Below are 18,649 nucleotides of genomic sequence, written 5' to 3' on the forward strand. Positions count from 1 at the left end.
AGACTCCTAGGGAGGCACTGGAGAGAGAAAAACAGGCCTACCGGGCCATTGCTTGCCAGGAGCGGAGGGAGCATGTGCGCATGCGCGGGGCACATAGAATTATGGGTGTGAGCATGCGCATGTGTAACTCCCCCGCCCCCCCCCCCGGCACACGATGGCAAAAAGATTAGCCATCACTGGTCTAGATATTAGTTCCCCTGTGAATGATATATTTTGAACATATTTCATGTTAAAACTTTCTATAGTATGTATTTAGAAGAGATTAATCAACTTCAGATCATGTACATAATGCAGAACAAGAATTACTTCACATTACAGACAAATATCACATTTTCTTTTAACCTTTTATTTAGAGAGATATAGTCTTGGTATGGAGATATACCATGAGGAACGCAATTTCACTGGCTGTGAGGTATGTATATTCTCCACCAAAATACTCCTCACATCTCAACTGTTTTATAATTTTATTTACACGCAAAACAATATCAATGCATTTCCTTGGCTTAACTACAGTATTAATCACCCTACATGAATAAAAGGAAACATTACTTGCATTACAGAACCAGTTTTCAAAGAGGAATTTGCTTATCTGCTGAAAAGTGACATTTTTGTCAACAGCCAATATTAATTTTGATCAAGACACTTGCACCATATTTTTCTATCCTCACAGCACATTTATTTTAATAATTCTGTAAATAGGTCCTTAGCATGAGCATAGTGTTACAGTTTTCATACATATAATTACACCCAAAACAAATTCTAAAATTCAAATTGTAAACATTCTCTTCATATGTGGAAACTTTTCTATTTGTGTCCAATGATATTATGATTTATTTAAAAACAACTGCAAAAAGGCTAGTTTAACCTAAGCCATGTAGTGAGCAATGCTTTTAATACATTTCTATAGTATTAAATAAAAGGCAACAAAATGACTTGTATAAGCAACATACTTTTAAGCAAAGCATAAAGAAACAATGTCATTAGCATGTTCTATAATAAAGAAAACCATGAGTAAGTATGTGATGCTACAAATGGAAAGGGTAAATACCATTACTGCTGACAAAGTTGGAGGTAGCATGGATGCACCATTTTATTGTCAGTGAGAAATGCAAGTGAAGTAAAGAATCTTTCCTTACCACAAATAATTTCCAGTATTATGTACATATGTTTTAGAAATTTGTTTAACAAGTTTCCCTCCACTTTTAGTAAAAAAGTCTTGTGTGATTAAAAAACACATACACAGCTAAATAGTACTAATTGCCCTATTTGAATGGAACAGTCTCCTGATCTATGAAGTACATGATTTTTAATGCCCTAAATTTAATAAATTGCATTAGCATTTCTTGGTATTGTACAAAACACTACATACATACAAACAAAATAAAATATTTTACTAAGCAAGTTTTTTTTTTAAACAAAGCATTGATTCTGGTAACACTGTAAAGAATGCTTTCATTTCATAAAACGTATCTTAAGATCCCATGTGCAACAATTTAAAAACATCTTCTTACGTGTGATGGGTTTGTATCAATAGTGAACACAGTAATTGACCCAAAAACATAGTAAACTTTAAAAATACATCTTCCACCCTATATAAAATATAAAGACTACTTACGGTAACTGTGTTAAGTACTCAATTGTTTGGATGTTAACTGTCATTCTCCTCCCACTCCCATTTTCTTGCTTCAAATTTTATAAACAGATAATTTAACTTTAAAAAAACTAACAAAAGGATTTCAAATGTACATCCAATGCAATATGAAGTGTTTCCATATTCTATGAAGCTGCTTCAGCCATCAGGAAAGAAAATGAAGTTTCAGTGATTGAGGCAGGTTTTTTAAGCAGTGATGTCACTTCCACCATGCCAGCCCCAGTCCGAGGAAGATTTGCGTTGACAATGTGGCGTTGAAGGTGCTTTATCCAATCTTCTTGAACAGATAAGGGTCCTCGAAATACTAGACCACAAAACCTATATAGTTTTTAAATGATCCAAACAAAGTATATTAATGTTTTTAAGCAGCTTTGTATCCAGTATAGTGATTGCACAAAGTAACGTAAGGAAGGTTTGCTTTAGCACAGATTGTCCAAATATGGATTTTATGTATGTTAAGACAGTGGATTTTTATTCTGGATTTAAATTGTCCTTGATGTACAAATTGTTATACTTTTATACCCAAATTTTATCTCTGTACATAATCCATGGTTAATGACTCATTAGCAGTGGTAAGCTTTCTTCCCTAAGAATTTCATTTTTGGATACGTCAAAAACATGATAGATCTAGGTAAACTGTGAAACAAGGTAAAATATTCATAAGTGAAGATTCTGGCATACTGGAGTATGGGTACTGTACATTACAATGTCCAAGGTGCAGCTATACCCATGAATCGATTCTTTTCCTTAAGATCAACAAAAAATATCACACTTAGCAGAATATTGGGGTATTTCTACTAACTAGGTAGAAAATAACCAGTGTACAAAGTTAAACCACATTTAGTGCAATATAGTGTCCTTCACCATCTATTCTTTGTCTCTAGTGACAAATCACTTAGTATTACCTTTCCTAAAATAATACTACACTCTTCATTCATTTGTTCGTTTGATTTATATGGCTGCCCATCTTAATAAAAGCAATTCTAAGCGGCCATAACATAAACATAAAAATTCCAAATACAGAATAAACAATATACAAAAGTTTAATACCAACCAGGAACAAAAACAAGGGTACCACTTCATGTGTTCAAATATTCTCCCTAACCTCTAACCTCCCTAACCTCTGGGAAAACATCCAGGTCATTAAAGCTTTCCCAAAAGCTACCAGGGCCAATGCCAATCTAAACCTGAGGTTTTCAAAGGACAGACATTGTGACAGTAAAACCCCATGTCAGAAATTCCTGTTCTCCCAATGAAAAAGTCCAACATATCTGTTGTCGCTGACAGTGTAACAAATAAAAAGCTTTTAAAAGTGCATCTTTTGAGAGAAACTAAAGGATTTATCCTATGTTGGATAAACATTTGATGGAAGAGAAAGTGAGCAATAGAATGCAATAACCTGAGATATTATAAAGTGGTAGCTTCCTGAAGTATGCTAAATTCAGAAGCAGGACTTTATAGAATTAATAACTACCATTTGAATTGGAATTAAAAGTTAATGATTTAGTTGATTTGTTGGAAAGTTTTGTTTTGACATGAATCTGATACATTGTAGCAATCTGCAAAAGGAAAGAGATCAAAGCATACTGCTTTCACACAATACAAGAACAGTACTGCTCCACCCAATAAAGTTAAATAATGGTGCAGAAAACTGATTCAAAATTGCTAAAATTTTGGAAGATTCTGGCAGATATGATGGTGCTTAACTACTATACTTGCTCATAGCATTATTAGTTCTTTATATCCTCTTTGGCTCTCATCAATGTATTAACTGAAAATTTGCAAAACTTCGGGTTTGCTGGTTTTACACAAACATATCTGTATCTTGAACCATGCGGCAATATGCCACAGACTCAAAACGTATTCCAGTCTTCTTTTATTAACATTCTATCTGTATTATTAAAATAGTGAAAGTCATTCAGTTAATATTGTTATTCATCTCAAGTACATACTCAGAAAATAGATCCACTTAAATAAAAACTCTAGTAAACTATTCTTTCAATTAACTTATTATATGTCTATATATACCTGCACCGGAGTATGTAAACTTCATCAGCACCATGAGGTAATGGTAGAATTTTTTTCTTGCTTCCAGATCTTGATCTTGATTTTTTTTGCTTACAATCTATGGCTATTGAGAGAAAAAAAGTTCATATATAGATATAAGTATATATATATATTGTTCTTGACAAACTTATTGCCCCTGAAAATACATTTAAGATTTTTTTTGGTACTTTCTATTATTTTACAAAGCTGTAGAAAATATGCATGTTACAGTTCTTCATAATGCTGCAGTATGTTTTCTAGCTTCATGCACAACTAAAGATATGTTTGAACTTGCTATTAAACTTTCATTTTTCAACATACATAATTCTAAAAAACACTACTACTTTTAAGCTATTATAACCGATCACACAAACATCATGCTTTGCTTGCGAACAGGGCAATTTTGAAATGTTATTTATTATATTGGAAATGTTATAATTTGTTCTCAGCATGCAATCATAATGCAAAAGGATCAATGATTAAATGCAAAGTATGTTTTGAGAAAATTCATAACTAGAATTTTTTATATATTAATTTGAAGTGTTTTCTGTTCTTTATGCTAAAAGGAGTCTCGTATATTGACTATAGTTTAAAAGCTTGGAAGTTGTCAAAGACTTCAGCCATCATCTATAGTCATTGCTCAATATTTCTTAAATTAGGTGTACCAGAATAATGCAGATTATTGGCTCACATGGAGAAGAAAAAGAGGAGGAAGAAGAAGGAAATTTTTGGTTTGGCAAAAATAAACTCTTAGCTATATACTGTATTTAAATTCAAATGCATAATATACCTAAGTTCCTTTCTCTCCAAATAACTTGCCTATTCTCTTCTCTCTTTTTTCTTCATCTCCAACTCCACCCCAGGTGTCAACATCTAAAATGCTGTAAACAAATCAAGAATACTACTTGCTAATTCCTACATATATGTGCAAACATATATGTAGGAATCTGCCTACAGTTCCTACATACATGTGCAAACCTTCAGGAAAAATGTCAACAGGTACAAAAACTGGTCTTAACACAGGACACCATGATTTTTCTGCCAAAGCACTTACAAGAATCTATGAGCAGAACCATTTGTAATTTCAAACTAAAATCTGTACTTACTATTACAGACTAACTTTCAGGCACTTTGTCAGATTAGTAGATATGATAGAATCAAATGTGTCAAAAATATCTGAAAATCTTAAGGACAAGCATCTTCCATGATTTAAGAAAAGAAAAGAAAAGAAAAGAAAAGAAAAGAAAAGAAAAGAAAAGAAAAGAAAAGAAAAGAAAAGAAAAGAAAAGAAAAGAAAATGTGAATGCTAATTGATAGTATTAAGTCTACTACCTTCTAGGTTATTGAAAAAAATATAATATAAAAAAGCAGAAATGTATTGGCCTGTGTACAGATATATGAACATGCAGATTCTCTTCTCAGAATGAAAGATGAACTATATGGTTCCTAGGAACAACATACTATGTATACAAATAGTATTTTTGGACATTACTAAAAAGACAGACATTGACAAAAAAGTAAAGAAGCATAACTATATGTATATTTTGTCTCAGGGATGACAATGGTAAAACATTAAAACTAGGTTAAAGTATCATTTAAAATGCTATTTGAAAAACATAGAGGCAAGTCCCACTACTGTGCACTGATTTATTCCTTACCTTTTCTTAAACTTGATTTCCCAAGATAGCCAGCTTCCAAAGCAAATTTTCCACCCTGCTTCCCAACTCTCACCAAATGATTAGATTTCTGCCAAAGCAAGTACTCTAGGGATTTAAGATTACACTAGTTATCTGTTCTAATGCTAGCTTCTTTTACACAGATTACTGAGAGCTAAATAGTTCTGGGACTCTGATGTGAAACATTATTCTGAAGGCAAAAACGTAGGTTTCCACAGGCCTTACAAGAAAGGGAACCATGAATCAGAATGATTTCCAACACATGGTCTATGCAGGGCTCAAACACAAAACACTAGAATCTGATTTCCAAATTCATATTATCAAGTGGTATTGCCACCCGATCAGGAATTATAATAACAAATTTGCATCTGCATTTGATCAGCAAAGCTTATAAATATGAATCTAATACATTGTGTTTACGAAACAAAGATTAATGCTGACTGCCATATATCTACCTTTCATATCACAGGCCACTCAGCTGTCTTACATTTTCTATAGCAATGCCTGCCCTCTGGAATGAGGTTCCCCCCACAAAATCCAGATGGACTCCACTCTGCTGATGTTTAGAAGTACCACAAAAGTCTTCACCCAGACCTTCAGTGAGGGAGAGTGAGACCCTGTCACTTCATTGTGCTTGCAGAGTTGTTGAGATATTATTATTTTCACTTGGTGAGTTGTTAATAATTAGTTATATTCTCCTCAAACTTTATTAACATAAATTATGCAGGATAAACTAGAATAAAACAATATATTAGATATTCCTTGAAGAATAAATGTAAATATTTGACAAATGGGCTGAAACATCATTACACAATTTTGAAATTTAGTTTAGAAAAGCCAACATAATGGGAACTGAATGATCTTTGCTGGGATTCTGATATTGGAGGTGGATTCTTTTCCACCATTAAATAAATATAGTCTATATAGTTTTGACTCTATTGTTAATTCATGACATAGCTTAAATTATCTCCAGGTCTGTTACTATATAAATTGCTATATTGATTTTTATTCTGTTTCTTGCTTGCCAAAAAAAATTGATTTATTTGTCATTGGGCAGAAAGAGCAAGCTATGGGAGATTCAGTATCTGAAGGCTATCTCTCAATGCATTTAAGATACTCTGTATAGATTAAAAGATTCCTCATTGTATTTAAATCTGAGTTTAAATGTTTCTATCTGATGATGAAATTTAAGAAATCTAAAAGCATGAAGCTTTGATAATATTTCAGTTGACTCAATAAAGTATTTCCTTTGTGGATTTTAGGGTTTTCTTAAGGCCCACACAACCTCTTTGGTTTATATATTTAGTAGTCTTCCACTTATGACTGTAATTAAGTCCAGAATTATGGTTCTAAGTCATGCCAGTCATTGAGTAGGTCAATTTTACAACTTGATTTTATATTTGTTTGCAGCACACATTGAGCAATCACCATGGTTGTTAAGTGAATCTGCAATCATTAAGTGAAACCATTATCCCTAATGGGCATTTTTTACTGGAAACTGTAGGTAAATGCTGGTTTCCAGCAAAAAAACCAGGGGCAGGAGGGTGATGGCTAGAAGATCTTCAAATCTGGATCATAAGTATCTTTTTTCAGGGTCCATCTGAATGGTCTCTAAGCAACTGGTTTTAAGTCGAGGACTACCTGTATGTGAAAATATGTATACCTTTTTTGCAATAAAAAAAGTGCAACAGAGGTCTCTGCCACAGAATAAAGATACTTCCATGTATAGACTTTCCCAAGGTAATTCTAGTTGAATAGTTATATTAACTTCTTTTAAACATGAATGAAGTCAACCATTTTTTAAACATCATTGTCAAATCTGCAAGACCACTCAACCCCATGACTCTAGACAGTGTACAGTATCGAAAACAGATGGAAACAAGCACACAACAAATAAAAAATGGTGAACATCCATAAAAGAAGAAAAATCTGGTTTTAAATGAGTCAATTAGGGACAATCTCTGGTGAGACACTGTTCCAGAGGATAGGCACTACAACTGAGAAGGCCCATTTCCTGGGTCCCACCAGATAACACAGTTTAATTGGCTGATCCCAAAGCATGCTAATTATGTCATATCTAACAGAACAGCAGACACTACAGCAGAGACAGGAGGTCCCTCATATAGCCAAGTCCTGTGCCACCAAAGGTCTTGTAGGTGATAATGAGCACCTTGAGTTGTATCTGAAACCCTACTAGTAGTGTAACACCTGGAACAGAGGTATTACATGAGCAAACCATGGCATGCCTGTAACACCATTCTGGACTAGCTACAATTAAAAATATTTTCCCTTCATATAACTACTTGCTAGAGATATGACTCCTTGAGTCAAGTTCAACCCTTACTGATCACACAGATATCTCCACAAGGAGAATTTTCGGTTATCTGTATTATAGGGGTTTCTCAGTGCTTTCTTGTGGGATGTTATTTTTGACTTTCCAAATTAGTAGCCCCAATCCAAATCTGATCCTCTTTAGCTTTTCAATCAACTAAGGACAGATAGGCGCTGCCACCTGCTGTAGATAATTAGTAGCTACAATGAATTATTAATATATTCATTTTTATTTGGGAAAAATAATTATTGCAAATTAATTTTTTTCCTTTATACCAGAATAGAAATATTTAGTTAGGCAGTAAGAATGCATAAATATATTTTAAAATAAGCCAAATAACATTCTCTTGGGTAACTGAGAATGCTAGCCACAAGTTTCAGTGAGATCAAATGAAGGTAAACATCATTTCTTTAAAAATGCTGTAAATAAATTTGGAGAATTATTCTATGAAAAATGCAAAATATTTACATGCTATGAAAATAAACCACTAGAACAGGGGTCCCTAACCCCCAGGTCACGGCCCACTGCTGTTCAGAACTGATCTGCCCAAAATGGTGGGTGAGAGCTTGTGTATGTTCCAATTGCACGAGCAGCAGGTGCAAAAGAGCTACACATATGTGTGCTTGCCCACCACTCACAAAGAACCATCCCCTCCCCACCACCCCCTGCTGGCTTGCAAACCTGGAAAAATTGGGGAACTCTGCACTAGAATGATTATTAAAAAAAATTCTACCAACAAATGCAGGTGTTGAAATGAATATCTACTATTCAGCACAATACCTTATAAAGAGGATGAAGTAAAGTAAGCTTACATCTTATTAACATTTTTTAAAAATTAGAAGTACTAGTTTAATTACTTGTAAAGATAATTTGACAATTTCTTAAATTGGATCTCTCCTTATTCTGAAATAAAGCTTTGATTTTATACATTTGGACTTACAAAAAACCTAAGTAAAACCTATGTTGTCATTGGAGCTAATGTCTATCTATCTATTTCTTTCTTTCTTTCTTTCTTTCTTTTCTTTCTTCTTTCTTTCTTTTTTTGTAACCTCTATTCTTGTTGGATAGGACAATGACAGACACAAACACTCAGATCCACTTGTAGAGGTCAAAGTACTATTTTATTGTTCTGTGCTGATGCCGAATCACCCAAACTAGCACTTTTGCCTGGGAAACACAAGAGATGGCTCAGGTTACCAATATTTGCAGCTCAGGGTTCAAATGAAGGATCCTTGGTGTTCTCTGAAGTTGATTGTTCTTTTGTGCAGATATTTCATTACCCAAACTAGGTAACCTCATTGGTGCTCCGATGATGTTACCTACTTTGGATAGTGAAACATCTGCAAGAAAATAATCAAGCTCAGAGAGCACCAAGGACTACTCAAGGCTGAAGGTGTTTGAGAGAGGAATGGGACAATTTGATCCAGCTGACTGGTCCCAGCCACCTCACCATGGGACAACTTGCTGTGGCCAACTCATCACAGAACAACTCGCTGTAGGACAATTCAATGAGGGATAACTCATGAGAGGGACAAGTAGAATTGCAGCTCACCCCAGCCTCAATGACTTTTAACTTGAGCAAGTTCAAAGCTAAAGTAAGACAAGGCCTGCTGCAATTCACTTGTCCCTCTCTTGAGTTATCCTGCATTGAATTGTCTTGCAGTGAGTTGACTGCGGCAAGCTGTCCCGTGGCAAGTTCAAGCTTAATCCTAAAGCTTGAACTTTTCAAAAGATGCTTCTCAAAAGATCTCTTCAAAAGATGAACTCATAAAATGACAGAAGGGACAAATAATGAAAACCATGCAATCAAGTAAATTGACTAGCTAATCAGTTACAGATGTTTGGATGTCATCTGCTGGCTGGGGGAATTCTGGTACTTGAAATCCATACGTCTTAAACCTTTTGAGGTTGAGTCATCCTGTATTAAACAAATTTTTATATAAAATAAACACTATTCTGACCTCAACTATTTTTTGAGCATTCCTCTTAAAGATGGCAAATAGCTCCCAAAATCGTTCTATGTATTATGCACCACAGTGAAATTTCTGACATATTCCAATGTACAGATATTGATATTCATTTCTGCACTACTCATAAATGAAATATAACAAATATCATTTTGTGATCAATTGTATAATTTAAATACACATAAATGCAAATTTTGTATATGGTAAAAATAAATGCATCCTTACAGTTTTCACTACTACAAATACCCAAAATTAGAATCAGATTAGGTGCAAATAAATAGAATATGGCTAGAATAAATAGATAATTTAATATATATTATATATATGTATGCATGTATGTATGTATGTATAAAAACTTAATAGATAAATAAATAGAACATGGCTAAAGAACTGTCTTATTTAAACCGCAGACATTTAGTTTGATTTGCTCTTTGTTGTAGAAGTGTGCGGTATTCCCATGCATAGATCAAAAAAGCTTTTTTGAGGCCTTCAGAAAGGAGGTTATAGATAACTATGAATCTAAGAAGGGATTTAAAGATTCTCAAACAATTGGATATCAATCATTCCACTACCTGGAATGGAAAAGATTTCAGACAGCTGCCAGGGCAAACCATCTCAGCAAGTTCAGTCCAAGAACAGATGTATTTTCAGAAGTCTTTAAAAACTCCAGAATTTCCTAAAGTAATCTATAGATAGCTCTTGACACTATTAATGTCAAAGTGCATGAATCTTCTATTAGAAAGTGTTATTAATTAAGTATTAAATGCATTTGCTTACATCTTGGACAAAAATTCATTTCAATGATGATATAATGAAACAGTTGCAACATGCAAAGTAAGCTATAGGAACTCTAGAAATATGTAAAGCTTTCTGATTTGGCAAATATTTCCTGGATAAATTTTTAATATGGATAGTAGTTATGTCCATTGTGGAACATTTTAGACAAAATATTTCTGAATAGAATTATTATGGAAGTGTCCTGACATTGAAGCAGATCATTCAAGTTCAGACATTTCTGCATTCCCCAGAACAGACTATTTCAGTGTCAGAATAGTCCAGAATGACAGAACATTTGGACATTTAATGGGCAAAGCATGTTAAGCTCCTACTGAAACACTGACACAATCCCTAAATCTCTATGAATTTAGAGGGCAGAAATCGGAGACCTAGCAGAAATGTTGTACGTATTTAAGGAATGGGAAGCCTTGGAATTCAACATATCCTCACTTTTGACTGGGCCACAGTCCGCCACATCTTGTTTTGGAGCTGTTTGTGGTCAGAGATTTCAGATCTTGGAAACTCTGACCACTCTGGAACTTTATGATATGCCAGAAAGAAAGAAAAATCAAAGCTATTTGTCAATCAAAGATCAGAGACCTCCCCAGCAATGATATGTAAAATTCAATCTATTTTATGAGTCCTGAATCATAGTGCCAAGAACTATGTCCTAAAACACAAATGACATTAATTGATATCATCATCTTCTTCTTTTAACGACCTCACAATCCCTTGCGGGGTGGAGTCTGGGCAATTGAATGGAACTAAAAGAGTGTTTTAATGGCTGGATGCCCTTTCTGTCACCAATGCGGAGTTTTGTTCAGTAGATATATTCTGTGTGCCCAGAGAGAGAAATATCTGCCTCTACTTAGGATCGAACTCACAGCCTGCTGATTGTGAGGCGAGAGCTCCACCTCTAGGCCATCGTCCCACTCCAAATGACATTAATTGATATCAATGAATAATATTCTTCTGTACCAATACTTAATATATTTAAATTCTAGCTTAAAATACTTCAGAATTATCAAACTTTTTCACATATAATCTTCAACATAATATTAGTGATTCACTAAATAAACAATGAATATCATACCCTTATATAATATTGGGGATATGTAATATAGATGTAATCATCCTATATTAATGATGATAAAATGAACCTGGGAAAAGTACAAAGCATCACTAATGTTATCCCATTTTCCAAAGCAGATGAAATTTGGAGATAGGTTATGGCATGTTAGTGTTAGAAATACAACTATGATAAAATAGAAATTATATCTGATATCAAATGCTCCAAAATCCACCAAATGAAACTTTTGTAGAATCATAGTTATTTTGGAATTCAATATCCTGCTGAGTATACTCAAGTATAAAATAGAAGTAGATATTTTAATTTTATGAACAGTTGTGATGAAATATAACATGGTATCATTTAGTATTTAGCATTTGTGATTAATTGCAAGCTATTGGTCTATAGTAGCAAATCATAAATAGAACTGCACTGTATTTTGTTCAAAAAATCCCCCACTCCCTTTTTAAAAGAAGAAATGTAAGCCTGAACAAGTTCGTCAATGGGCCACAAGTTCCACTTTTATCTTTTTTATTTATATTACATTCAGATTTCATTTTTTTTAAAGTAGCTTATTTCACTTGAAATGTATAAGAGCTAGTTTTTTTCCCTTAAAAAGACAGTTCTAATATTGAGTTTTAGTCAGCATGAATTAAGAAAATTGGGGTACGCATTCATTCGGTCCCAGACTGAAATTATAAGCAAAGAGCAAGAATTTTCAGCTCTGCTAGTTCTCTCAACATCAAGCTAGCAAAAACGAAGGCATCGTGACTGGAGAGGCCAATTCTCTAAGCAGCTGGCCAGGGACAGTGCAATGTTTGAGGCTGACACTGACAACCCTTATTTTAAAAGCTCATCCAACTGTAGCATCTCTATCTGCTACTGGTGTACTACCCATTAAGAAAAAAGGGGTATACTGATATTCTTAACAAGCCACAAAATAAACAGACAGACAGTAAAAAAAAAAAAAAGTCAGTGTCTTGCCAGAAGCAATTGTAGCCCTGGGAAGACATTCCATTCAGCATCAATGACTTTGATAGTTGATAGCTCTTCTTCTGCTGAAACACAAAATATAAAAAGCTCCTATAGCAACTGTCAAACATAAAATAAAGGTCATTTATGCATACAAATATTTAACTGGGGCACAAAGTAACAAAATGCTCAAAGGGACTTATGGCCATGGTATTTTCTTTAAAAATGTGCAAAGAAATCAAAAAGCAGTACAAATTGAAGAAATTATAAAAGGCAGAAAACCCAGCATGACCTTTGATGCCAAAAGCATTATATTTTCATCACAATCAATTTAATTTTTTTTTCTTAAATTGCAACTGAATTTGCAGATCACATTGAAAGGATAAAAGGGGCGTTGGTCCTACCTGAGGCGCTCCTTCTCGTTGGGTGGAGACAGCAGCCAGTGTGGGTAGTACTCGCCCAATCAGCTAAAGGACTGAGTCTGTCAATAAGCCTAAATCCCGCCCTTGTTGCCGGGCAGACCAGCTTTTGGCGAAGAACTGAATGAGACAGACTCGGCGTGTGGGAGAAGAGTTAGAAAGACAAAGAGAAGAAAAGACCAGACTGGCATAGGGAGGGTCTGGCTGCTGTATCCACCCAACGAGAAGGAGCGTCTCAGGTAGGACCAACGCCCCTTCTCCATTGTGGGTGGAGACAGCAGCCAGTGTGGGACATACCCAAGTTCACTGTCCCAAAACCTGGGGGGGGGACCAGGCTGGTCCCAAACATCCTCCCTAGAAATGACCTGCTGCAACACCTGCCGCCCAAACGCGGCCTTCGCCGAAGCAAATTTGTCCAGTTTATAGTGGCGTATAAACGGTGCTGGCAAAGTCCACTTAGCCGCCCAACAGATCTCCAGCAATGGGGCCTGAGTAGCCCAGGCCACCGACGTAGCCGCACTGCGGGTGGAATGTGCAGTCACACGGGAAGGTCGCAGAAGAGAATGGAAGTTGTAGGCCGAAGCGATCATCTGCCGGATCCAGCGGCCTATGGTAGAAGATGACACCTTGAGACCCAAGGAGATGGGGAGGAAAAATACAAACAGCGCCTCCGATCGTCGGAAGGTAGCAGTCCTCTTAAGATAGACTCGTAGTGTTCGCCTGACGTCCAAAGTGTGCCAACGTCGCTCACGAGGATGAGAGGGTCGTGGGCAGAAGTTCGGGAGAATGAGCTCTTGTGAGTGGTGGAAAACCAAGTTGACCTTTGGCACGAAGATAGGATCCAAACGGAGGACCACGCGATCCGCATGGAACATGCAGAGATCGGCACGGGTGGACAGGGCAGCCACCTCCGAAATGTGGCGAGCAGAAGTTATGGCCACCAAGAAGGTGACCTTACAAGACAGCAACCGGAGAGATGTCATCCGCAGGGGCTCATATGGAGGCCCCATAAGCGATTCCAACACCAACAGAAGATCCCAGGTAGGATAACAGTGCAGGACCGGAGGAGACAGGTTCGTGGCGCCCCGGAGAAAGCGACGAATCAGCGGATGCTGTGTCAAAGACGAGAGAGACATGCAGGTAAGCACAGAGGAAATAGCCGCCACCTGGTGATGCAAGGTGTTAGGCGAAAGCCCATCGGATAGATCTCACTGGAGGAACACCAGGATATCCACAATAGAAGGCTGGAGAACAGGCACACCCGTTCGGTCACACCATGAGCAGAAGACCCGCCAGGTAGCAGAATAGATTCGGTCCGTTGAAGGGTGACGTGAGGCTTGGATTGTCCGAATAACGTCGCTAGGTACATTTGCACCTCTCAAAGAGAGCCGCTCAACCTCCAAGCGGTCAGACTGAGCCAAGGAAGATCCGGATGGCTCAAAGCACCCTGTGTCAGAGCGTCCATTTTGAGAGGAATGTGCCAGGAGAGAGCGACCGAGAGGGAGACCAAGTCCGCAAACCATGCCCTGTGGGGCCAGTGAGGAGCCAAGAGGACAACCTCCACCCGTTCGTCCAGGTTCTTGCGGATGACCCTGGGAAGCAGGGACATCAGAGGAAAAGCGTACAAGAGACCCTCCGGCCAAGGAGCCCAAAGGACATCGGTGGCCTCTGCCTGAGGCTCTGGAAACCGGGCGAAGAAGCGGGGCAGTTGGGCATTTGAGTGCGTTGCAAAAAGATCCAAAACCGGAGTGCCGAACCGAAGGACCAGCTGTTGGAAGATCAGTGGATGGAGACGCCACTCCGCATTGTCCACCTGCTGCCGGCTCAGCCAGTCCGCCTGAGTATTGGCAACCCTGGATATGTGCTCTGCTCGAAGGGATCCGAGGTGGCGTTCCGCCCAGAGGCCCAATTTCATGGCCACGGACAACAGGGACTTCGACCTGGTGCCCCCTAACTTGAACAAGTGTGCTTTGGCCATAACATTGTCTGTTAGCACAAGGACATGAGCTCCAGACACAAGATGGCGAAATGCCCTGAGGGCGAGAAAGACAGCTTGCAACTCCAACCAATTGATTGGACGACGAGCTTCCAATGCGGTCCACGTTCCTTGTGCCAGCTGACCCTGGCAGTGGGCACCCCAGCCTCAAAGGCCGGCGTCCGATGTCACCACTACCCTCTGGGGCTCGAGGAAGAGGCAGCCCGGCGACAGGGCCAGGGACCGCCACCACCAGAGAGATCTGTGAACCAAGGAGGGAACAGGAATCGGCCTGGTTGACGTGCCTCCGCCCGCCTTCTGTAAAGGTAAGAGAAACCATTGAAGCTCCCGGGCGTGGAGCTGAGCCCAGGGAACAATGGCTATGGCCGATATTATCTTTCCCAAAAGTTGGGAAAGAACGTAAGGGGAAACCGCCTGACACCCCTCAATTCTAGACACCAAATCTCATAAGCCATCTTGGCGTTCAGGGGATAGAAAAACCCTACCCTGAACCGAATCAATCAGGGCCCCTAAATGAGTCAGGGAGGTAGAAGAAACCAAGTTGCTCTTCTCCAGATTGACCGAAAAACCATGGGAAGCCAAAGTCTCCAGAGTGAGCTGAACATCGAGGACAGCTTGTTGGGTGGAAGAAGACAAGACAAGAATGTCATCTAGGTAACAAAGGAGTCTAACAGACTCCTTTCCTGAGGGAAGCGGCCAGAGCCGCCAACACCTTGGAAAGGTACGGGGAGCAGAGGAAAGCCCAAAGGGCAAAGCCCTGTATTGATAGTGGACCCCCCGTAACAAAATCTTAAATACCGTCTATGGGAAGGGAGGATAGGGATGTGCAAATAGGCCTCGGTAAGGTCTATTGAAGAGAGGAGATCGCCCCTCCTAACACTGTCAAGGATAGATTTCAAAGATTGTATCTTAAATTTTCGGTACATGACATACCGATTTAATCATTTTAGGTCCAGAATGGGTCTCCACCCCCCTGAGGACTTAGGCACCAGAAAAACCCGGGAATAGAATCCCGTCCCTTTTTGATCGGGAGGAACAAGTTGGATAGCCCTGATCGCAAGGAGATGCTGAACCGCAGCGTCCATAAGCGCTCTCTTTTCAGAATTACGAGAAAGCGGGCAGCAAACAAAGGTGCTTGGGGGGGTGGGGAAAGAAATTCAATGGCCAACCCAGATCGTAAGGTGGCCAGGACCCATTTGTCAGAAGTGGACTTCTCCCAAGCGGCGGCGAAGAGGGCCAATCTGCCACCAATGGGAGGGCCGGAGATGCAATTACCGCCGGCGGCAGTAGGAACGACCTCCTCCCCCTTGAAAGGGCCATTTGGAAACAAAGGACTTGCCCCGGAGAGACCTATACTGGGAACCCTGTTGCCTGCCAAAATTATTAAATGGCCGAGGGGAAGAGAATGAAGAAGACCCCGCGGTGTCAGCACCTCGAAATTGGGAACGAGGAGCATACGGTGAGAAGCGAGACTCCCCCCTACGATACACCGCTACCAACACCTTCTTCTTGTCCCTGGTCTCAGTAAGGAAAGGGTCTAAAGCATCACCAAACAAGCGGGACCCCCTGAAAGGAACAGAGGCCAGACGCCACTTATGCCTGGCGTCTGCCTGCCAGTAGCGGAGCCAGACTAAACAGCGAGCTGTAACGATGGAGGCCAGAGCCTTGGAGGCAAATTGAGTGGCGTTCAGAGTGGAGTCTGCAGAGAATTGTAAGGCTGTAACAATTTTGTTCAGGTCCTGTCTGGCTCACGAGTCCTCCGGAGGCAACTTGTCTTGCAGTTGCCGCAACCATAAGAGGGTGATGCGGTTGAAGAAGGATGCCGTGGTTGCCGCTCTGATCGCCCAAGCGGATCATTTGATGCGCCCTCTGAAGAACCAAGTCCGATCACCACTCGTCAGGCCGAAGGCCCTCGTCCAGATCCCCCGGAATATTGGCGTTGGGCAACAATGCAGCTACAGGAGATCCACAGAAGGGATTTGAAGAAGAGAATCTAGCTCCTCGGCCACGTGAAAGTTCTTACAATCATTAGAGGAAGGGAGCAGCGCAGACCCTGGAGAAGACCACTGTCTTTTCACCACATCCAAGAAGAGAGGAGGGGTAGGAATCGAAGTCACCGGTCTTGAAGGTTCCGCAAACATAGGGTCCAAGCCTCCAGAAGAAGAGGCAGGTACCGGATCAGCGTTAGGTGAAGACAAACAGGCTGTATTAACAGCCTTGAAAAGTAAAGACTTAAACAACGACTGCGGGAAGAGGCTGGTAAAGGCCGGTTGATCCGGTGGAAGATTCTCATCCTCCGACAAACCGGAATCGCTGTACTCAGCTTCTGTCAGAACCGATGGACGGCTCGAGTGAGAGCATGTAGGAGAGTCGGGTGCCCGGACCGACTGTGCACACCCCTGGACCTCCCGCTCCGGAGAGACCGAAGAGGCTGACCGTGCCAAACCATGTCAACTAGGAGGGTGAAGCCCTGCAGCCAGGGTCTTTTGCACCGCGGCCTCAATAAGCTGTTGGAATTGCTCCGGAAGGAGTTGACAAGTCACAGCTGCAGACGGAGGGATAACCGGAGGCGGCATGGTAGTAGAGTCCTGAACAACCACCAGACCGGAAGGTTCAAGATGAGGCGAAGAGCCTGAGCCCCACAAGTCAGCAGTTGAAATAGCCACCGGACAGTCCTGAAGTGACAACTGGTCAGGCTTAACCGGGCAAGGAACAGTCGAAGGAACTAAATCTCCAACAACAACTGGAGCCTGGGGATCCGTTGAGACAAGGTTAGCGCTAGCCTTGGCACACAGTTTGGTTAAGACATTGTCCCTCCGTTTCTCAGCCTTTGAAGAAACAACATGATGGCCGTGGGACTTGTGGTGGGAGCGTGACGAATGCAAAGCTGGGGATGGCTCCCTGGAGACCTCCCGGGCAAGAGGTTGGATAGCAGACAAGGTGTCTGATTGACCAGAATCATGAGCACCGGCCCTCCGGCCGTGCTTGGACTTTGCCACGGCTTCTGGCATCAGGGCGGCAATCAGACCTCTGTAATTGGCAAACAGGGTAAGTCCAGCAAGAAAGAGGTCAGGCAATAATGGGAGCACAGAAAACTCCACCAATCAGAAGCCACTGGAGATAGGAAAAAACCTCCAATGTCAAACGGGAGCGCAAAGACTCCACAAAATGGCCACTGATGCCCAGGGGTGAGCCAATAAAATGGCGGCCACAAAGCGCAGGAAGGAGACACTCCAAATATACACACCGCTCCAAACGGGGAGCGTGAAACTCCACTCACAAGGGAGGACTGTTGACAGCAATGAGGAAGCCCCAGCCGCTCCAAGAAAAAAAGGTCCCAACAGCCACTGGAAGTCAATAACGGGAGCGTGAAGCTTCACTATCAAACTTGGCAAAGCGCTGCGTGTTACTGAAGTTCAGAAGAACAAGCGGCTGCAAAGAGGGCCGATGAAAGGACGAGCTCAGTAGGGAATCTGACGAAGAATCGTTGACAGATAAATCTAAATAGGCTCGCTTTTCAGGAGAAATGTCCAAATGCAGCCGAAATAGTGCTCTGGCGTGAAAGTCAATTTAAAATGGCTGCCGCTCCAAAGGCGCGAAATATCTCGTAAATTGATAGATCAGGAGCTAGAAGTGCGCCGAGCTGCAATGAGCTAGAAAGGGGCTTGGTAAGCCCACCGCCGTAATAACAAGCACTGCAGCTGAGAAGCCGCCCTCCACGAAGAAGGCAGGCAGGAAAGCACC

General features: G+C 40.2%; 1 protein-coding gene across 15 annotated transcripts in view; it reads right to left on the reverse strand.

Annotated features, from left to right (window-relative positions):
• Positions 1-330: 330 nt before the first annotated feature.
• Positions 331-18,649, reverse strand: part of ZNF644 (zinc finger protein 644) — a 74,157-nt gene continuing 55,838 nt past the window's right edge. For 14 of the 15 annotated variants that reach the window (XM_087889945.1, XM_087889936.1, XM_087889947.1 and 11 more), the window contains 2 exons: positions 3,680-3,782; positions 331-1,969 (listed from right to left, as the gene is read on the reverse strand). In XM_087889945.1, coding sequence (XP_087746071.1) covers positions 1,777-1,969; positions 3,680-3,782 — 296 coding nt within the window. In that variant the 3' untranslated portion in view covers positions 331-1,776. Of the gene's footprint in view, positions 1,970-3,679; positions 3,783-12,475; positions 12,577-18,649 lie in introns of those variants that run through there. The other variant, XM_087889949.1, reaches the window with a different exon arrangement.

Source organism: Pantherophis guttatus, chromosome 3 (assembly GCF_059756535.1).
Source record: "Pantherophis guttatus breed Tessera chromosome 3, ASM5975653v1, whole genome shotgun sequence".
Taxonomy (NCBI): domain Eukaryota; kingdom Metazoa; phylum Chordata; class Lepidosauria; order Squamata; family Colubridae; genus Pantherophis; species Pantherophis guttatus.